We start from the raw sequence: 23,309 nt of genomic DNA, 5'->3' as shown, positions 1-23,309 counted from the left end.
AAAAGCCAAAATTGACAAATGGGATCTAATTAAACTAAAGAGCTTCTGCACAGCAAAAGAAACTACCATCAGAGTGAGCAGACAACCTACAGAATGGGAGAAAATTTTAGCAATTGACTCATCTGACAAAGGGCTAATATCCAGAACCTACAAAGAACTCAAACAAATTTACAAGAAAAAAACAAATGACCCCATCAAAAAGTGGGCAAAGGATATGAACAGACACTTCTCAAAAGAAGATATTTATGCAGCCAACAGATACATGAAAAAAACGCTCATCACCACTAGCCATCAGAAAAATGCAAATCAAAACCACAATGAGATATCATCTCACACCAGTTAGAATGGCCATCATTAAAAAGTCAGGAAACAACAGGTGCTGGAGAGGATGTGGAGAAAGAGGAACACTTTGACACTGTTGGTGGGACTGTAAACTAGTTCAACCATTGTGGAAGACAGTGTGGCGATTCCTCAGGGATCTAGAACTAGAAATACCATTTGACCCAGCCATGCTATTACTGGGTATATACCCAAAGGATTATAAATCATGCTGCTATAAAGACACATGCACACGTATGTTTATTGTGGCACTATTCACAATAGCAAAGACTTGGAACCAACCCAAATGTCTGTCAATGACAGACTGGATTAAGAAAATGTGGTACATATACACCATGGAATACTATGCAGCCATAAAAAAGGATGAGTTCATGTCCTCTGTAGGGACATGGACGCAGCTGGAAACCATCACTCTCAGCAAACTATCACAAGAACAGAAAACCAAACACCGCATGTTCTCACTCATAGGTGGGAATTGAACAATGAGAACACTTGGACACAGGAAGGGGAACATCACACACTGGGGCCTGTTGTGGGGTGGGTGGAGCAGAGAGGGATAGCATTAGGAGATATACCTAATGTAAATGATGAGTTAATGGGTGCAGCACACCAACATGATACATGCATACATGTGTAACAAACCTGCACGTTGTGCACATGTACCCTAGAACTTAAAGTGTAATAAAAAAGAAAAAGAAAAAAAGAAAACAAAGAAACAAACAAACAAAAAAAGAAGTCATTTTGTGGTATCTGAAGACTTCCTATTTCCTTTACGTATTCGGGTTTTTGTCCATAATAAAAACTATAGTATGAAAAAAAAAAAAAAAGAAAGTAATGGCTAAGGTCACAAATACTTTTGCACCAACCTAATAGTTGGCAAATAACACTTGAATTTTATTTTCACTTATTCCTGCCCCTGAAAGTTACTCACTTGTAAATAAAGGATTCTTTTCTGATTATTTCTAACAGTGAACATGAATGATGTGTGAAGTACAAGAACAAATAATTAGGTGCTTCTGTTTACAAGCCATGGATGGAAAGTGAAGCCTTTCGTTGGTCATTACAAGCCTGCAAGATGGTCTGCAAGCATTATATTGGAAGACTTCTGGATGGCTGACTTTCTTATTCAAATGAAATTTTTGGTATTATGTAAACATACACTATATATATATGAATTTTTCAGTGTGTGATAGTATAAGAATGTGTATATGGGGGGGGTGGGGGGGAGGAGAGAGGTGTACCTAGGAACTATGAAGAACTGAATGGTGACAGCTGAATTTGGTGCCATTAAGAATGAATCTGTGAGCCACGATGCCTTTCAATAGACCAGATCAGCTGATTCTTCTGGACACATCTAATTTTGCCATTACAGATATGTGAAATCTAACAGAAGCTTTTGCTTTGTTTTGCATTTGGGCTTTGATGTCTAGGGTTTGGATATGCAGCATTTTCTAAAGCTGAAATGTTATAATCCACAGGGGAATCAGGGAGGAATTCCATTGAAGACAGAAAATTCATGAGATCTGAAGACATAGTGACAATGGATCGTAAGCTATATTCATAAGAAAACATACACGCACACACACTCACAACTTCCTTGGCAATTCTTTTTCTCTTTGACCTCAAAGTCTAACTCAAGGAAGACTCTTCTTTGAGACTGATGCTAGTAAGATTAATTACAATTTTATTCAAATCATAATTTTATTTTTTTGTGGAAGGAAAATGCTGGTCGTGAGGGTAGAATGGGGCTATTTTAAGTTTTTCAGATGGGAAGATAAGATAAAAATAATTATAGGGACCCATTCCTCGTCCATTTTACTCTCAATTATTTTTCCCATGTGGAAGGCTGCTTCTACAGACTCTACCTTCCAGGTGGGTTCCAATACGCTCTCCACATCACAGTAAAATAACATCTTATTGTTTCTAATATCACAGCTTTCTGCCAGCTGGTGCGTAACAAGAGGCAATGGGAAACTAGTTAAAAGGTTTTAATCTAAACAGACCATAAATTTGGTTTGCCTTAAATAATTATAAGTTTAAGTGACCAGATAGTCAAGTTGGGTTCTACTGCTAAGCACAAACACTAGGGAAACTGTGGGAGAGGCAAGGTTATTCTCAGTGTGTCCTGAAGGTCCTTGTTGAGTGTCTCCACCCTCCCATTGGCACTAGTCCCTCCAGAATGTCCGGAAGCCCACCTTGCCCCTGCATAACATCATGTGCTCATTACCTTTACTGAGCTGACCCTCCCTGCTGTGAAAATGAAACTGGGCTGTGTCCCTATTTTGAGATTCTCTTCTCTGCTATGAACTATATCTGCCCAGTCAGCTCAATTTCATCTGAATCTTAATTGTTTAAAGTAGTCAAGGAACTTTTCAATATATTTTCACCTCATTTCACATGACAGGCCCAGAGTTTAGCAACATGAAGCCTCAGTCCTCCAAGGTGCAGACATCTAGGTAAGCCCAAGAAGCCTCTAATGCTGTGATTTTTAGGACCTACAGTGAGTAACAGGTGTCTGGGCACAATAGACCTTCTCCCTAACATCTTGGTCATCATGCTTGGTAGTGTATCACTACCAAACATGACCGAATACTCATACCTTAACATGCATCGACCACAAGAGCTTTTAAATCTATAAGAAAGGTACAGGGATCTTTGACTTCTTGAGAAGAACCTGGTTTCTCCTCGTTATTATCATTTGAAATTGTTATTGGAACAGGCCAATTACTGAGGGCTATTCAAGTCCATGGATACAAGTTCTGTACATACCAATGAATCAATACAAAATTAAGATACTCAGAAATGTAAGTCCTGATATTGGTGCAACATTTCAACAACTTAGACATTTTTTAAAACTTTTTTCCCTAAAATTGCAATTTAGATTTCAGGAATACCATTACAAACATATATAGATACAATCATCTAATTTTTACGTATGTCTTAAAGAAAAATAGGGATCAAGGAAATTGTTAAAACTTATTAGGGAAACATATTAGTCATAAAGAAAAGATTTTCACCATTTTAATACATCATCTGTATATACTTTTCTAGGATAAAATTTAGGAACCACAAATACGGTTACCACCAATCACTTCAAACACAAAAGTATATTGAACTGATCACTGAGCAAAAATCTTACAGAATATGCATTAACAGTAGCCAGAAAATCTATTAGCTTAGAACAAAGATAAACATTTTTTTATAAAAAATAAACCCAAATAATAGAAATTCTGGCAAATATGTTTGTCTCAGTATTTCCAACTGATACAATTTAACAAAGTTTAATATGTATGACCCTCTGTAAAGTTTTAAAAATACATATTTATGTTTCTAATGCAATCACATAAAACATGGAAAGTTCTATCAACGTACTGAGCTATCAAATCGCTTTCTGACTTGCTTGTCTCCTTTCTCCCTCCTGTTTGATTGTATAGGCAGTAATAAAGTTTCACTTTTGTTTCTCTGAAACCCATTAATGCTCTTAGGTTTACTTTCCTGTTCTCGGGTATTACATCACTTTCCTTGAACTGGATTTAAGAAACCATAGGAAATACATAAGAAAACATTTTAAGTAATGATTTTAACAAAATTTTCAAGGTTATTAACGAAAAATTTCCCATGAGTTATAAAAACATAATAGTCATACTGCATATTTGGGGCCGTTAATAGGGTATTTCATAAATTATCATAATGTAAGCTGGAGTGGGTAAATGCCAAATGTCATGACATATCGCTTAGAGAGGGAAAATGACCAAGTTGGTAGAGATTGGAGCAAGTTGAGTTTCCAGCTGATCAAAAGATTTAACCAGGGAGCTCTGAAAAAGTGAGATTTCTGGGCCCCAAGGTCAGTTGGTGTAGGGAAGTTGTGATGAAAAACAGCTACTCCCAGGTCATTTTCATGCAAAGCCAGATTTGAATGTGGCTAGTCTAAAATGAAATGTGCTGGAAGGGTTTAATAGAGGCCGAATTTCAAAGACTGAGTACTAAAAAAGGAATATAAGCTGTCTCATTAATACTTTTTATATTGATTATATGTTGAAATGGTAGTATTTGATAGATTGGATTAAACAAAATACAATATTAAAATTAATTTCGTCCACTTCTTTTCACTTTTTCAATGTGACTGCTAGAAAATGTACGATTGCATGTGTGGCTTATGTTATATTTCTATTGGAAAGTACTGTCCCAGAGCAGAGGTTCTTAAAGTGTGGTTCCCAGATGAGTAGCATCAGCATCACCTGGGAACTTGTTAAAAATGCAAATACTCTGCTCCTCACCAGACAGAAAGAGAAGCTCTGGAGGGCGGGGGCAGCACAGCAATCAGTGCTTAACAAGCCATGCACTAGCAAAACCGTGAGAACCACTAGTGTCTCCATCCTGGAACATAAAGAAAGAGCCTCTTCCTTAATCCCAAATATTACACACAAGAAACAGATTCTCATGGAAGCCTAGAGAGATAAGGAGAAGATGAGTTTCCTCCAAATTATGTTGTTAAGGAATAATCTTTTCACAAATACATTATTAATAATAATTAGCACACTTCTGGAGAACTTATAACGTACCAGACACTCTGCTAAGTGCTTGACATACATTTTTTTTCATTTTACCATCACAACTCTACAAATAGAAATTAAGATTATCCCCATATTTGCCGGGCGCAGTGGCTCACGCCTGCAATCCCAGCACTTTGGGAGGCTGAGGCGGGCGGATCACCTGAGGTCAGGAGTTCGAGACCAGACTGGCCAACATGGTGAAACCCCATCTCTACTTAAAATACAAAAAATTAGCTGTGTGTGGTGGTACACACCTGTAATCCCAGCTACTCGGGAGGCCGAGGCAGGAGAACTGCTTGAACCCAGGAGGTGGAGGTTGCAGTGAGCCAAGATCGCGCCACTGCACTCCAGACTGGGGGACACAAAAAAGACTTCGTCTCAAAAAAAAAAAGATTATCCCTATTTTGATATACGTGGAAACTGAAGCACTTTTAAAGAGATCTAGTAACTGCTCAAGGTCCCATAGTAAGTGGCAGGGCCAGGACTCAAACCTAAGGCAGTCCAACTCAGCAAGCCCATGGCCATTGGGCTAACACACCTCAAAACCATCATAAATGAGTCACGAGGCTCACTGTCTATGAAATACAGTAAGAACTCCGCCAGGGGAATAAAACTGTTCTCCAGGACCTGCCTTCTCAGGCCAGACAGGCCCACGATAATGCCTTGTGCATGTGCAGGACGCACAAACTGCAGCGCGAAATCACTCCACTCACACAGGAATGGGCATAAATTAACTTGTTTTAAAGAAATGGCTATTTTTGGCTGGGCGCGATGGCTTACTCCTGTAATCCCAGCACTTTGGGAGGCTGAGGTGGGTGGATCACCTGAGGTCAAGAGTTCGAGACCAGCCTGACCAGTATGACAAAACCTCGTCTCTCCTAAAAATACAAAAATTAGCTGGGCGTGATGGCGTGTGCTTGTAGTCCCAGGTACTTGGGGGGTAAGGTGGGGGGGGGAGGGGCTGAGACAGGAGAATTGCTTGAACCCGGGAGGTGGGGCGGAAGTTGCAGTGAGCTGAGATCACGTCACTGCACTCCAGTCTGGGTGACAGAGTGAGACTCCATTCGCCACAACACCCCCACCAGAAAAAGGCTGTTTTCCTGCAGCTTCCTACCTCAGGTGAAGTTGCAGTTAGTGGGCCCTCAGCCAACAAATTGTTTCTTGTGAGCTGTGATGCTGCCAGTGGCTCTGTGACATTCTGGGGTCTAAAGGTGTAACTAATTGAATTACTAACTGGCTCTTGACATTCTGGGGTCTAAAGGTGTAACTAATTGAATTACTAACAAATTATTAAGTTAGAGTAATTAAAGTGTCTGTGTACCTGACTTTGGTATAGCCTAGACAATGCTATTGAAAATCCTGCATCACTATGATCATGTAGATCCTAAGACATTTTCTCACGGCTGCTCAGAGGGGAAGAATCAGCACTGATCTTGTGTGTAGGGAGTCAATTATGCCATGTGATTTGAGAAGCGGCAAAAATCTCTCAGGCAAAACAGCATCCAACAGTATCTCTGAGTATGAGCTTCTTAAGAGACATACGCATTTCTACTTAGTTGAAGGCATGTTATTACCTCTGGAAGAAGGTGCACTATCACAGATTAATTTATTTCATTCTCCTACTGCCATCAATTGGCCCTTAGCAGAGAGCAGTGCTCTGAGAGGATGGGAAACAGGACAGGTAAGTTTCAATAGGGAGAGCTGGAAGGACTTCACATCTGTCTATAAAGGGCACCATTCCTCCTGATGGGCCACAGTGTGGCACGAGGGTCTCAGGCCTCCAGGTTGTGGTCTCTTTTGGCTCTCATGTACTACAGGTCTATACGGGCACTAGGAGTTGATGGAAACACTTACAAAGGCGTGGGCACCGTCTCCAATGATGTACAGTAGTAGGCTATTTCTCTGTACAGGTCACTTTTAAACGAGAGACTAACCATCCAGTGCCCTAAGCACAATCAGGGGCACTTGCATGCCAGCTAAAGAGGGAAACTGTTCCTTCTACGAAACTGAGATTTGGTCTAAATTTAGTAGTAGGTATGTTTTCTGTCGCCTAACTGTTCAATTGCCTAATTTCTCGCCCATTTTGCCCCCTCCTTCTTTTCCCTCCATCCTTTGCTACTCCTTATCTGGCATGGTAACAACTGAGGTCTCTTATATTTCAAGTGTTTTTGCTCTTTGTTTCTGTGGTTTAATTTCCATAGTTTAATAAAAGTTCTTGTTCCTCAAAGGAAAGTCGCTTTAATTATTAGGACTGAGAAACACAAAAAATGAAACACAGTGGTGGCTGAAATATGAATTTCATATGAAGATACTTAGACTGGTATTTTTTGTTTAATTTGGAGAAAAAAACTCAAGGTTGCATTTTCATTCAAAGACATTTCAATGTACTCAACCCACTGTTAGAACAACTTCACTGAAAAACATTTTAAGGGCAAATGTCAGAAAAAATTTCACATTTAAAAGCTCTGGCTTGGCCTTTTTTGAAAAGCAGGGTTAGCCTTTGGTTTAGAAATGTCACTGCCTACTAAGTTCTTTGTGGGGGGAAGAAAGAAAATTGAATGTTTTATTTAAACAGGTCATTAACAGTCAATACTGATGTGAAAAGGCCTGCTTTCAGAGGCAGATAAAAGCTTCCAATCTCTTAGAATATCACTTGAACAGATCTAGGGCAAGGTGTGCTGATGCAAGTTTGAGACCTTCATGGGAGAACATCTTCACTCAACAGCCCTGAGTGCTGAGTGCTCGTACGGCAGGCAGCGTCATCTGTGTGGCGCACACTGTTGTATATGCTGCACGTACACGGCAGAGAGGAACACAAAGCGCACTTCATGGCAGTCCCAGCTTTGAATTTTCCATTTCAGTACTGGCAAATGCTTATGAATGAAGATTAACCATTTTTGCATAAAGTGCCAAACCACCTCCCCACAGCAGCAGAATGCAAATGGGCACAAAAGAGCAAAGGACAGCTAAAATAAATGCGGCAGATCTAAGGCAGTGCAAGCACAGAGGGAGGAGGACGCATGGCAGGCTTTATTAGCATTCACCTACGGCATGGTTTTTCTATTTAATTTGAAATTATTTCATTTCATAGGTCTCTGCTGACTTGAGAATATAAATAAATGGCTTTTTCTAAAAGTGACCCAACGCTGGCTCCTATAAGGATCTGCTTCTGATTGCTGGGCTTTAAAGCAAACATGTGTTTCCATAGAGATGTGGGCGACCCGGACCTGGTGCAAGTACCTACTTGTATCAGCAACTCAATTATACTCCGTTCTTTTAAGATGCGATGATGTAAGCTCAAGTCTTTAAAATATGCCCATCCTCAGAGATGTCTCAGGAAAGGTGAAGTGGCCAACGTTATGTGAAGCAGAGAAGAGGTTCAGCAGAATAAATGCCACCCTCTTCAAGCACACTGTAATTGGTTCTCTCTCTGCAGAGCACACTGCTTTGCTCCCCCATCCCCGCAACCGCCCGCTGGCAAATCCCAAATCCCAGAGGGGTTTGGACAAAAGATCAAACATAGTTCTTTATACTCCAGAGCCCCAAGTACTTTACCACAAACTCCCCAATGTTGAAAAAGAAATATCATGTGTTCCCTTTCTTTCTTTCCTTTCCCCATCTCTTCAGCTATGGGCAATTCCTACAGAAAGGGCAATGTTTTTTCTTATAATTTGACAAACATTCATTAAACACCGACAATGCGCCAGGGTCTGTGGGGAATGCTGGCAGTGGTTAAAGCTACACTTACTGAACCCTTACCGTATACCCAGCACTGCTCTAAGCACGTTCCATGTATTAACTCCTTTTATTCTCAGAATCGCCCTAAGCAGTGTATACTTCTATTTTTGTTATCACCATTTTGTAGAAAAATAAACGTGAGCACAGAGAGGTAAGCTACTCACTAAGTCACAGAGTTATTCAGTACCTGGTTGACCTAAGATTTGAACTTACATCTCCTGGCTCCAGAGCTCTTGGCCCCAAAGGAGCTTACAGATCAATGATGAAGACAGATATGTACACACAAACACAGGAGAATGCCAGGCAAGGAAGTGGGGAAGGAAATGACATTGAGAACTAAAAGAATTAGAGTTGGAATTCAGCTGGCTCAAGGTTCTGGGCACAGCAACACTGGGGCTGTGGTCTGTCCAGCTCAAAAGTCCCATCCCAGAGAGTCGGGTGCAAAAGTATGCAAGGCACGCTTGCCGTTAGTGGGACTGGGGATGGGGCTGTATGCTTTTTAAACTTTTAATGGCATCTTTATAAGGACAACACTGCATATTCATGTCCAAAGAAAACATGGATTATGGTTCTGCAATATAACTCCGGACCGGCAAAGAGAACCCCTAACTAAACCTGGCAAACAAAAGCTCTGTGTTTATAGCTAACTCTGGGAAGCTGGCTCGGTTGTCATGGAATAAAAATGCGGAAAAGGAACCCATCATCTCTTCACAGCACATTCTGGTTTCAAAAACCTCTGTTCCAACGAACTCACAGTATCCTAATTCATTAAGTCAGAACTCTCCTAGTAAACATTTAATAATTTTCTCTAAGTGGCAGAGAAAGTCAGGTTCTTCCTAGTTCCTTGAAATGTTACTGGCACTAGCTGAACAAAAACAGTATATGATGTACCGCCTTAAACACACTGGCACTTGGTGGGAAAGAAATACTGGGGAGCGAAGGCAGGGCTTAGACTTCCAGCTGGAAAGCGTCCCCAGGCAGCCAGCCCCCTTTCCCACCCCATTACTGCTCTTCTTACGGCTTCCCAGAAAATGTAACCTCAACTCACTTTTTAAGGTTTCCTCGTGCTCCAAATCAGGGCTCTCAGTCCAGTTTCCAGCGACTGGCTTTCTCAGGAGGCAGATAAGCTCTGTTCCCCCACTGGCCACCTTTATCAACTTGCTTTTACCGTGACCAGTAAGTCATCTCAGTAGTGACGAATGTGGAGGCAGAAACCAGGGTAGTAGCAGGATCTTGGGCGTGTCTGAGTAATCAGCAGTGGGCTGGTGGCCTTGGCCACCTGATCAACAGGAAGACTCACCTTCAGAAAGACTGCTTGTTCCCTTTTTGTGAAACTGCCCAGTGTTTTTGCCTTCAGGCTCCTGTTAGTGAATGCCAACTCTTCATCATTCTTATCTTAGGGAAGGTATAGCTCTAAGACTGAACTTGCAACCTTTACACTGACTGCCCCTGAGGCTGAGAAGGTTTAGGCTAGGACTGCAGTCATCATTCCAAAGGTCAGTTTCTGGGCATGATTGTCTGCTAAGGGCTTCTTATCTTCCGGGAGACACCAGGACAGGCATATCAATCAATTAGTACACATTCTAGCACTGCACCCTGAAACCAGTTCCTGGTTCTACACCTAATTGAAAACATCTGTTAGCTAATTTTGCATTAAATGGAAAATGTACAAACCATGTCCAGGGGTATACATTTTATTAAGGGGCATGTGTTCACACAAGGAAGTGAAGTTCTTGCCTGATGTTTATTCAGTTTAACAGCAAAAAGCCAGGGTGAGACGCATGTGGTAGAGTACATTTGTTGGCACAGCGGAGAAGGGTTTCTTACCTGTCAGACCTGCTCCATCTATACACACATTAGTCCTATATATGTTACCTGTTCACTTGTTTGAGTTTTAGAAATCTAACACATACATTCTACATGTTCTTAGAAAGGCTCACTTCCCTCTTGGATCAGGCCCCACCATCAGAGCCCATCTAGCTGACCACACGCAGGCAGTTGGCCTAGAAAGTTGCTACCACCAGCCCTGTGCCTCTGTCACCAAGCACAGCTTCTTGGGCCCTTAAATATTCTCAAAGAGTAAACACTGCCTATTTTCTGCAATACAGATTATTTCTTATGTGCTTATGACCAAAAACAAGCAATTACAATTCACCAAGATTGAATCCCAGCTCAGCCTCTTACTAGTTTTGGGATTTGGGCAAGTACCTTGATCTAGGCCGTGTTTCCTCATCAGTAAAATGGGGATAATAATAGTAACTACGGCATAGGGTGGTAAGAAGGATGAAATGAGTTCACGTTTGTAAAGTGATTACAACAGTGCCTGGCACACAGCAAGTGCTATAGAAGTGCTATAAAACAATATAAATAGATTCCCTCATAGCTCATGTGGTGGTTTTCCCACTGTCCTCATTTTACAGGTGAGAATCTAAGGATTATGAGGTTACCAACACGCATCCAGCCAGTAACGGAGCCGGCCCTTGAAACCTGACCTTCTGACCACAAATTGTCCTGGTGTGGCTACACCCGTCCCTTTTCCAACTCACACTGTCACCTGATGGGAGAGGTGGGGTGACTCGAGAGAGGAGAGGGTGGCAGCCCGAGGCTAGGGGCCTGACTGCAGCCCTGTGAAGGGAATATGAACTCTCAGGGCTCTGTCTGTGTCCACAGGGTCATTTGTTTTCCATGCTTTTAAAACAGCTGCACTGGCAGAAGCAAATCCATTACTACAATATCACTTCCCCATAGAGTGGATCGGAAACCCATGTCAGGTCACGGTTTCCTGCCTTGTAGCTATCAGCTGTGCTCAGTGCTTTTGTGACCAAATTCACAGCTTAAGGTACTTGTCTTCAGAGGACAATAAACAGTCATAACATAGAAAGAGCAAAGTTCAAATAAAGCCTTGGAGCTAATAAGGGAACAATCTAAAAATTACTAAACCTCTTTCCATACATGACTTCAAGTAATTGTATCAACATGAATAAAAGAAAGAATTCGTATGATTTTAATTCCCTTTAGTTTATTCTAATGCAGTCACAGATAATAAAAACTCATTTTGATCATTTAGTATACACTCAAGATTCTAGGGGGTCATATTTACTATCTTAGTGAACTTTCAATTTCTAGCTGTAATACAAAACAGAAATTTGTCACCTGAAAGATGTTGTAATGGGAAATTAATAAATACTTTTAAAGTGCTTCAAGTATACAAGACTTTAACAGATTTAATATATTACAAAAAAAATCCTTCCTTTTAAAAAGACTGCTTCTGACAAATTCTACTTTGCCTTTCTCTCTTCCAAAGTTCCAAATACAATGCCTTTGACAAGCTAAATGTTCAATGAAGACACATGGAAAGAAAGGAATAAATGTCCTCTCATTTTTATTCTTCTTGTCTTGCTTGCAATGAATTTTTAATAATTTTTCTCCAGTTTTTAACCCCTCATACTAAGTTATCACTTTAAATGCCACCCTTTTAAAACCAGCATTGTCAGGCTGGGCACGGTCACTCACGCTTGTAATCCCAGCACTTTGGGAGGTTGAGGTGGGTGGATCCCTTGAGTTCAGGAGTTCGAGAGCAGCCTGGGCAACGTGGTGAAACCCTATCTCTACTAAAAATACTAAAATTAGCCAGGCGTGGTTGCATGTGCCTGTAGTCCCAGCTACTAGGGAAGCTGAAGTGGGAGGATCACTTGAGCCCAGGAGGTCGAGGCTACAGTGAGCTGTGATCATGCCACTGGCACTCCAGCCTGGGTGACACAGTGAGACCCTATCTCAAAAAACAAAAAAACCAGTATTGTCCAATATTGTTTTAGCCATATCACTTCACACACCTTCCGATCCACTCTGCTCTTCCTCCCAGCATACCTCCAACCTTGCAGTATCTTTTAGTCATTATCAGAGTCAAGGTCTAATCATGAGCACCCAAACCCTCTATATCTTCCTTATTGGGCCCCATGTATCCCCTTTAACCTGGTAACTTGCCCAGCATCTTTTACTGATTTTATTTCTTCTTAATGTAGAGGCTTATACCCAGGAAAAAGTCACTAGACTATAGCTCTCTAGTTCCTCTCCATCAAAGCCAACACTTTTGTCCAAAAACGAAAGACTGAAATTCACCTTTTCTATGGAGTATGAAAAAAAAATTCATTTTCACCCAATGCTAAACACATTTAACCATTAGCCTCACTCCTATATACCCATGTAACTCCAGCATAGATAGGATTTTCATTGCTGTTGGCACCTACATGCACTTAACGGACCCTTCATAAACTATCTTATGGTCTGCCTTGGCCACACTTAGTTTGTAGCATAAAAGGCTGGAGAGCAGATACTCATCCTCTCCACTTTGCACGGAGCTCTGGCCTGCCCTATGGCTCAACTCATGCTGCGGGAAGTTCAGAAAGTACCAGATGCTTCCAATGGTGTACAAGCATTAGCAATACATAGTTTAATCTCTTCCAAATCATTTTTCTAAAGATTGAATGAATCAAAACTTTTAATACAGTGGCTCAAATAATGCACAGTCCTCTCAGCTAAATATAATACTACATATTATTTACCTTTGGAAGACTTTATGGTAGTTATTCGATCTACCTAACACCAATTTTGAGGTGTAAATGTATTAGGTTTTGATCACCTGTTTGGTGATCAAAGTAGACACATCTCTCACAGCTTTGATTCCATTTATACCCATTCTTGGCTGATTTGTAGAGACAAATAATTAGGAATGTCTGTTTTATTTTACTAATGCTAACAATTTTATTATCTAACTGTGGAACATGTCCTTTGAGTGTGCTTCCCCTGGGCCAGACCCTACATGTAGAGGGTGTCTGTGTGCGTGTATCCCTATGAGAACTGAGACTCAATGTCCATTCTTGGTGGGAGTGTATATTGTCATGCATGGGGGTATTAAAACCAAGAGAAATAAGAATGTTTAACAAAATAGTAAACAAATCATTCTGAAATGATTATAACCATGTACATAAAGTGGCTTCTGGAGGAATGAGATGGCTTTAGTTTAGGTGAGCTTAATCAAAGAGGGCTTCAGAGAGGGAGTGCTCTTTTGCACTACTTTGAGGCAATACTGGCAATGATGGGAATGGCACTGCAGGTATGAGGAAGAGCGAAAGTGAAACTTCGCTTGCAGAAACAGTGACTAATGTGTAAAGCCAGAAAGAAAACTTACCTGCTTAGCACACATAAGTCAATTAATAAATATTTACTGGGAGTCCACGATTTGTCTCTGCTAGATGCAATGTGTTTAGTTAACTATGATGCAGTGTAATTTTCAGATTGGCTCCTGCAGGGAGATAAGATTAGCAGGCAGTAAGCAATGAGATGACATTAGAAGGCAGTATTTGGAGGAGGTGTCTATGTGGTGTGGTTTACGTTTGTTCTGTTCGTAATGCAGCTAGAGGTAATATCCTTGTTTCATTATTCTTTTAGTAAATGGGAAAGTTCCTTCTCATCCTATCCCAGCCCAATTCTCCCTCCCACCCCACTGTCATTTTTGGTTACATGGTTCTGAATCTAGACCTTATGCATTTTCTCTGTTATTCTTGAAATGCTGAATTGAAAACAGGATCTTTTAAAATAAGTTCCAATTGGTGCAAGCTGACTTTCTGTACTTTTAGTTTTATAAAAATATATGCCTTAATCTGACAAATATTAAAGGGCTCCAAAACAAATAAAACTATATAGGTGAGTCATACTTACCTCTAGGAAAGTAACTCAAACTGTATTTAAGATTCCATTTGGTTTTATTTTTACCTGATTTTACATCCTGTGAGATGAGTAACACCAAATATTATATAACTTACCAAACTACTCAGCCTGGAAAAAGAGATAACCAGATACTGAAAAGACACTCTTGTTTGTTTTACTAAATGTTCTCTTAAAAATGTGAGGAGGTAGTAGAAAGGGAAAATGTCGTCAAAACTTAATCTACATTTGTATCTATTTCTGAATGGCTACCAGCCAGTCTTTAAGTCTTGGTTTCATTTTTCGTTCCAAGCTTTCGAATGATACTTGACTAGACAGAATGAGACCACGCTAGATGTCTCATAGAGAACATAGGGTTAGGATTGAGGAAAGACTCTAATGGTCACAGTATTAGTCAGTTTTCTTCTTCTTCTTTTTTTTTTCTGGCAGTCAAATTTAGCACAGGGGGATTAAACGCCAACTTTAGTGACACTAATGTTAATAAGTTCTGATAACCCACTACCATCAGACCAACCTAGTCAGTTTCTGAAGAATCTTAAAGCCATGCTGTATAGTGGGGAAAAATTAATTTAGCGTACGACAAAGCGTTCTCCTTCAAGCCTCCGAATAATCAGCCTCTTGCTTTACAAAGACTTCTTCGGTCTGACAGCTCTGCCATGCCTTTAGCAATAGCTGTCATTTACTGACCACAGTCATTCATTCATTCAGTGTTCATTTTAGCACTTAGTGGGCACCTGCTCTGAGCCAGGTACCATCCTAGGTGCTGGGGATACAACAGTGAACAAACCAAACAAAACCCGCTTCAGGCACCACACTGAATGATTCTGTTTCACTGAGGCCTCACAACGTACCTGCATGTAGGTATTATTATCTCCATTTTAGAGATGAGGGAACTAAGGCTTATATGTTAAGGCCCAGGTCCCAGGGCTAGTCAATAGCAAGGCTAAGACTGAAACCTCTCAAACTAACTCCCAAGCTGGTCCTCATTCCACTAGTCTGGTGCCATTGTTTTGGTTCAATACAAATAAAAGGAATATGTAGCTTAAAAATTATTTAGAGGGTTCATTCCAGTTGCAACATCTTAGTACTCACAAAACTTAGAATCATAGACGTAAAGCCGGCTTGGCAAAAATGCCAAAGGGGGAAGGAAAATTATCAATGGGAGGAACAACATTTCCTCAGTGCTTTAAATTTTGCTCTCCACTTCCCACTAAGGACAAATCACCATGGAATACCCTTTCCCGGGCCACCTGCCACATTCTTTCTCACCCATTCCTTAACTTACTATCTCCTTATGTTCCTTTCCCTTTATTCCTGTTACATTTGGTGTCATTAAAGGGCAGGTGAAGCTGTCCTGGGAGGTAGTGAGACTCCTGTCACTGAATCTGTTCAAGCAGAAGCTGGCTGGCCACTGAATGAGAATGATGGAAAGGGAATTCACTTACAGTTCGGGAAGATGGGGCACCTCTGCCTTGTAACTCCAGAATTCCAAAGGGAGAAACAACGTTGTTTTTGCAGTCTCTTCCCCTGAGTTTACCATGAGGCATCTAGAGTGGTCTCATTCTGTCTTAGTTATGTGTTGTCTGAAAGCTTGAAGCAAAAATTGAAGCCAAGTCAAGTCCAGTTGATACCTACAAGGTACACTCTCAGAAGTCAATTATTTCCTTTGGGTTTTTATGCCTGGGAGTCTGAGATGTCATGGAAAGAGCCTTTCTTTCTGCAGGTAGGGCCAGAAATGCCTCAAATCTACGGCTTTGTTAGAAAACATGGTATGACTTACCATTCAAAGCAAAATCTAAAGAAGCTGTTGGACGACACAAACAAATACCTTCTAACAGATTTTTCATGTTTGGTTTGGTTTGTAACTCAACCCAACTTTCACGAGAAGCATCTCCTGGTCCTAATGTACCCACAATCTGCAAGCTGGTGAAGCTTCAACACTGAACTCAACATCCAGTAACTGTTTACTCTACTGGAGTCCTGGGACTCTACGTATAAGGGAATTTATACATTCCTAAATTAATTTGTAGGTAAGACATTTTGTCTTGGCAGATCTTGAGAACTTTATTCTTGAGAGTGCACTTACTCCTCATTTGACACAGTCTGGAGTCTTCATACATACACCTGGGCTATAAGTTAATCCCCCAGTCAACATCCTCATTAAATAGCCCTCCAGACCTTGCTCAAACATATTCTACAATGGGGATCCATGCCTCCTAAAAGAGCTTTTCCTGTACAAGTCTACTTGTGACTAAACCCTTGGCTAAGATGGAATCAACTGCCTTCCATGAATGTGCTAGCTTTGCCTTCAGACACTCCTTCATCTGGTCACTCTTCCAAAACTCCCAGATTCATCTTACATATGCTTTCCTCTATTCTAGTACAGAATTGTTCATTGAATTGAAGGATGTCAATGTTGGAAAGAACTTTATATAATACATTCCTAAACAAATTTGTGGATAAGACATTTTGTCTTGTCAGAACTTGAGAACTTTATTCTTCCCACCCTGTGATACATATATATACTCAGTGGTTTTATTCATTTTTTTTAATTTAGCTTAAGATTGCATTTTCTTGACAATCACATCATGGTATACACTGATCATGAGTCTCAACCCTGTCTCTACTAAAAATACAAAAATTCGTCAGGCATGGTGGTGCACACCTGTAATCCTAGCTACCCGGAGGCTAAGGCAGGAAAACTGCCTGAATCCAGGAGACTGAGGTTGCAGTGAGCTGAGATGACACCACTCCACTCCAGCCTGGGTGACAGTGCGAGACTCCGTCTCAAAATATAAATAAATAAAATGAATAAATAAATGTTCTTTTATATCATGAGTTAATTTGAACATGCCCTTTCGGCCACAACTCTCTCTCTCTCTTTTTTTTTTTTTTTTAGAACTATCAAATCTCTAATTCTAATCATTCAAACACTTATGGACTGTTAGACTTGGAGTACGTGTGTGTGTGAGACAGAATGTGTACATTATCTTTGATAATTTGGAAACATAATCATGATTATATTATCACAATTTCATTGTATATTCTTTCACTTTTTACATATGCACACACATTTTACATATACGTATGTAAAACTTACTGGGTATCAGCTATGTGCCAAGTACTGTTTGAGGAGCTTTAGGAGTACCAAGAAAGAGCCCTAATTTGAATGTAGAGGTGGGCTTCCCATCTCTTCAGTTATCTTCTCTTTTAGAGTCTTAGGCTATAGAACCATATCTTCTTCTTCTCTGCACTATCTGGGAGTTCCCCTGAAGTCTGTAATACATGTCTGCCATATCCACCATCTGCTCCTTAGCACAAAAACTTAAACATCGTGGTCACAATCCTCCAAGTGCTGGCCCACTGCAGACACTCAATATGTATTTATCGAATACATTGATAAAGGTTCCTTCTACTTTTATCTTATCAACCAATCTTTTCTTGGTTAAAATTAGGTCCAACATAGCAGTTCCCTTCATTTCCGTTACTTCCCTAGAGAGAAAATGGCAGTGAGGCAAATTAGTATCTGAGACCCCATTTTCATTTAAACATGAATAAGACTTCGAGCAGATGCCCAAATAGCTTAAGCCTCTCATCGCTCTTATTACCTCAGTGTCATTTTTGTACATTATAGCAGAACTAAATTATACCAATGCCCAACATGACTGAATGGTCTAAGTTCATTTAGTCAACTGAACTATGTATTGTCCACCACATGTGAGGAACTGTCCTGGACACTGCATTTTTTTCTTCTTCCTTTTAACTTCACCAAGTATGCATCTTCTTTCGGGTTTTTGGATTCTCACACCTCTGCCTCCCTGAGAAGTTCGGGATTCCTGCTCCACGGAAACAACTTCTGTTTCTGTTCTGTTACAAATCCTGCCATTCATCAACTTTTTTTTTAGGGCAGATTAGTTAAAGCCAGGTTTCTCAACTTTTTCTTAACGAAAACTTTCTTAATTTCTTATAATGCTGTTTTAAATACCAAATTAAGTATAGTAATTTAAAAATCAGAACCATGAGACAAAATACTACACTGTTTATAAACTACAACTCTTACCACTAGCATACCAATTAGGAACCATTTATCCGAATCTGAAAATAAATAACATTTTTAAAGAATATAGCCAAATTTATAATGTGATTCAGTTGATCATCAACATGATCAGTAACTTTTAGGAGTCGAACTTTCATTTACACATCCATTTACTCTATATGTAGCATAAAAATTGGAATTTACTTTCAATACTAGGATATGTAAATATGGGCATTCCTTTCCTAACTTCTTCAATCCACTTTTTAGAAAGTAATTTAAGTAATTTATAATCAAATGCAAACACTGCACTCAAACAAACCACATAATTTATTTTCTATATGAAATAAAGATATACTCTTATTTTCTTGAAAAGTATAGATTTTCATCTGGGCTTCTGTATCAAGATTTTGAGTCATCAGATCATTTTCACTGACTATGATTTGAGTACAGAATAACTTGTGTGCACAGAAACAACAAATCAATTTGTCTTTGCTGTTTTCCTGGTGTGTTGCTGAAAGACTGTGTTCTGTCCACACAAGGTCATGGCCCTGACCTGGAAGTGGGCTTTGCTGAGTAAGCAGGTCAGAGATTATCATGATTGCAAAATAAGCAAGAAGGCATGAAAGTAATGAAGAAAGACAGAGTTGGGGGAAAAACCCAACTTAATATTAATTAGCCTATAAGCTAAGCTAAACACAGTTTTTGCCCAAAGATAAAAGAAATTCTATATAGGGCAAGAAAATGTTTAATGAAATACAGACTAAAATTTATCTGTAGTTAGTTTACTTAGAATACTGATGTTTTATCCTCTTAGGTATATCTTTTCAATAACATTAAGACTTTGCAGTAAGGTTAAGAAGTAATTTCTGAAAAGCGTTTAGTCTGTTTTTGAGTCTTCAATTAGTGACAGTCACCAGCAAATGTTGAGCAAATTTTGGAAAAATTAATTGCACCTATAGAAAGTCTTAGTAAATTACTGCTTTGGTTTATTACATACTATATATTAATAAAACATTTAAATGTGTTTAATTTACTAGCAAGAAGTAACTGAGACATGGTGAGATTTTGATTTCTATGGTAATAAGCTTTAGGAATGCAGAAAACAACATCTTATAATCTGTAAGCCTCCAATACAATCTTGCAGTGTGACATGGATTCCTCCATTACCTAGGAGTTAGCTGAGCAGACATCACATGTGAGCTACTGCGATTATTTACAATTAATACTGCACATTTTTACTGCTGGCATGTTAGTTTGCATTTTCCTTTTATTTTCACATCAAATATTTCACACAGTCATGGTATTATACCGATTACCAACTCAAGTCCATCAATAATCATCAATATTTGCACACTTTTTTCTTATTTGATACTGCTGTTTTTACATACTAGTTTATTTAATTATATTCACTTGAAATTCTTACTTAGTATAACAGAAGATTTCATTAACTCTCTCTAGGTAAAAAAATAAACGGATATAAGAATAAGAAAGCAGACATAAGCAGAATTTATTTTTTTCAGGCTCAAAAGCCTCCTTTTGAGTGTGCCAATCAGTCTAAATGAAGAGGATATTCTATGATAAGTAAGCCCTTGGGATCAAGGATAGAAATATCAGCACAAAATAGGTATGAATGTGTTTACTGTTAATGTATGTAAGTGGATAGGGTGAAATAATTAATCCATGTTCAAGAAGTCCAGGCAATCCTCCTAACTTGCACTTTGCAAGATATGATTGTTGATTTATGGTTCTGGGACAGCTAATGAGTTGCATTAGAATCCCAGTATGTTCATGTTTGAAAAGAACTCCCTAGCATCTCAACAAAATTTCCCTTTTTATAAATGAGGAAACTGAGGCTGTATGGACAGAAGGAACTTGATGAAAGTCACACTACTAGAAAGTAGCAGGGCCAGGACTTAAAACACAGGTCTTCCATTCTTTTTAAGAAAATTTTATTGAGCATCTCCTATGTATATAGGCTTGTGCTGAGTCCCAGTTAGAAGAACAGTACATGAAGTACAATCCCTGGCCTCAAGGAACTTTGATTTTAGTGAGGGTTACCAGACAAGTGAACAGAAAACAATACAATACAAGTTATTCTAGGGGAAGCACAAAGTTCTATTAGACCACTTTGAGTTGGGGGTGGTATGAGGGCAAACAACAAAAATTAGGAGGGTCAAGGAAAGCTTCCAGGTGGATGTCAGGTTTAACCTGGGCCCTGAAGTAGCTAGGTGAATGGGGCACAGTGAAGAAGAAAGAAAAAGGAAGAACATGATCCTTAGAAAAAAAGAAATACCCTAAGTATAAGGCCATAATGTTTCTGGCTAATCCATTATCCATATTAACACTTTGTTAGCCTGAGTATATCATAGTAGAGTCTGACCATCTCTGAGTTCACAGACAGAGTCCAATGTACAGACTTTGAAGACTGAAAACCAGGCTTTGAAACGTGGCCTCAACTGAGAAGTCCTGCATAGGCAACCAGCCAGTGGCAGCCCCACAGTGGTCGTATTGCTGTCCCAGCCAAGCGGGTACAGCTGTCATCCTCCTTGAGCCCCATGGTCTTTGGCTGTAAACAGGCGTAATTGCTGTCTATTTGTCTATTTCATAGCGATGTTGTGATGATGCTCCCCTTCCTCAGTGGGAAACAGAAGTAATAATATGTATTTCACAGTGATTTTGTGAGCATTAAAAGATAACATAAGTAAACCCACATAATATTAGCACTTGGGTAGTAGGAATACAGTTCTGTCGGTTTCTTGTCCTGTGATAATGCAAAAGCAGTTCTCTGGGAATCTGACTGACCCAGCAAAGATAGAGGAAAACCTGTGGCCTTCACTTTATTCACTTACACCAGGATCTACCCAACTGACTTAACTGACCTGAAGGACGTCAATGAATGTCAGATTGTGAAGATTCTCCTTTTTAGAGAGACTTTCTTAATCATTAAGACAAAACAAAAATAAGAAAACAATACACGGAGTTTATTCTTCCAGACCAGTCATCTCTGAACTGGAATGCCTCACTCTAGAATGCCCACCCCACCTGGGACTGCCCTGCACTCACCGGGATGACTGGCAACTGCTTCTCTGCTCCCTGCTGGGAGCTTCCCTCCCCTACCTCTCCACAGACACCCAACAAGCCTTCAGACATTCCTGCAGTCCAGGCAGAAAGGAGAAAGAAAATACAGGGAGAATTACTTTGGGGAAGGACCTACGAGTGGGTGGTACCTGGATGGCACTAGAATAAATTTCCCATAACTTGGCAACAAGTGAAATAAAAACATCTTCTGAGAGTTGATATATAAAATCAATAAATGATGAATCCTAGGAAAGACTTTAAAGTCCCCTTAAAGTGACCAGGCCAGTACAAGACTTGACTGTCGCCACCGACATAAAGAAAGAAGTCCATTGGCAACCTAAACATGGGAACAGGGCACTCAGAGGGAAATCTTACCCATCTGAACACTGGCAAGGCTGAGATACATCACTATGTTCCCTATGCCAAGTACTTCTCACGAATTATTTTATTTAGCAATTACAACAAACCGGTGACATAGCTCATTCTATTCTTCTTAGAAACAGGAGAGGAAACAGCGTGTTTCCTAGTGCTGCTGTAACACATTAGCACACATTTAGTGGCTTAAAATAACATAAATTTATTACTTTACAGTTTTGTAAGTCAGAAGTCTGACAAGGATCCTTTTTGGAAGCTCTAGAGGAGGATCTGTTTCCTTGCCCTTTCTAGATTCTAGAGGCCACCCACCTTCTTTAGCTCATGTCTCCTTCCCCCATCTTCAAAGCCTGCAGCGTCCCATCTCTCTGACCATTCTTCCATAGTAACATCTCCCTCTGACTCTGAGCTCAGCCATAATATCTGATTTTTTTTCACTCTCCAAGAACAATTTTCACACCCTTGAGGGCAATACTGCCCCTGCTGAGAATTCATGATTTATTCAAACAGGAATATTAATACTGAAGTGAGTGCCTGTTGTTGATCTTCCACCACAACCTCCCCAATTTTCCTTCCTCTGGTATGTGTCAGCCATGCAGTTGGAGACTGATCCAAGGCTTTAAGCTTTGACCACAGAAATTGATGCAGAAAAGGTACATACTAAAGCACTCAGCCAATGAGACTTCACTATTTTGTTTTCTCTACAACAGACAGTAGAAATGCTAATATTTGTATATCAAACAAATGACCAGCTATGAAACATATTTTCAATGTAATTTTTAATATCCTCTGTACACTTAAATTAATCCAATTCTTAGGAAGAGCTATGTATTTATTTCTTGGTCCTAGTTAAAATAATGAATGTCCTTGATCTAATTCTGCCATGGTTTTTATTACTTTTCTCAGTAACAAAAGCCAGAAACAAAATTTGATTTTGCTTCTAGCTGTTTAAATAGATAAAAATCAGCATGACTATCAAAATCCAGGTTGGTCTTGTCAGGTTGAGAGGAAAACCAGGGTTACAACTGAAGAAGATGAATATGGACACTAACAGGAAAAAGTGCTTGGCTAGTCAAGTAAACAAATAAGAAATGCAAGTCCCCAGTAGAGCAGATATAGCACTGCACTATAATAAGCAAACTGTCTCTTTATGATCATTTTCCTAGAGAAGATATTGCTAAAGTAATGCAGATTTTATAATGAGGTGGTAGCAGTAGTATAATTATAAAAAAACTTTAAATTTCCATTCATTAGCATTTTAAAAGTTTAATTTTCATCATTAAAGGCCTCAAATATACATTACTGCCCCTTTCAGAGACATGTAGCGATAACTGAGACTAATAGAAGGATCTGAATCAAGGGGCAATGGCAGTATGGCTTCTGTGGCCTAAAATCACAGTGATCATGCATGTGATCTTGGTTTTATACTGAACCTCTCTGGCCTGAAAACTGTATCTAGAAAATTTATT

At 39.7% G+C, this 23,309-nt stretch overlaps 1 protein-coding gene across 30 annotated transcripts in view; it reads right to left on the bottom strand.

Moving 5' to 3' along the window:
• Window positions 1-23,309, bottom strand: part of SPATS2L (spermatogenesis associated serine rich 2 like) — a 171,167-nt gene that overhangs the window by 92,580 nt on the left and 55,278 nt on the right. For 4 of the 30 annotated variants that reach the window (XM_065525847.1, XM_065525845.1, XM_015433157.3 and 1 more), the window contains exon 3: window positions 15,800-15,944. The exons of 24 other annotated variants lie outside the window; for them this stretch is intronic. In XM_065525847.1, the coding sequence (XP_065381919.1) occupies window positions 15,800-15,894 (95 nt within the window). In that variant the 5' untranslated portion in view covers window positions 15,895-15,944. Of the gene's footprint in view, window positions 1-9,678; window positions 9,825-15,799; window positions 15,945-23,309 lie in introns of those variants that run through there. 2 more of the 30 variants (XM_005573862.4, XM_074009660.1) reach the window with 1 other exon arrangement.

This window comes from Macaca fascicularis, chromosome 12 (genome assembly GCF_037993035.2).
Source record: "Macaca fascicularis isolate 582-1 chromosome 12, T2T-MFA8v1.1".
In the NCBI taxonomy this organism is placed as follows: Eukaryota; Metazoa; Chordata; class Mammalia; order Primates; family Cercopithecidae; genus Macaca; species Macaca fascicularis.
Note: the sequence above shows the minus strand (reverse complement) of the source record. Positions and strands in the feature narration are given on the sequence as shown.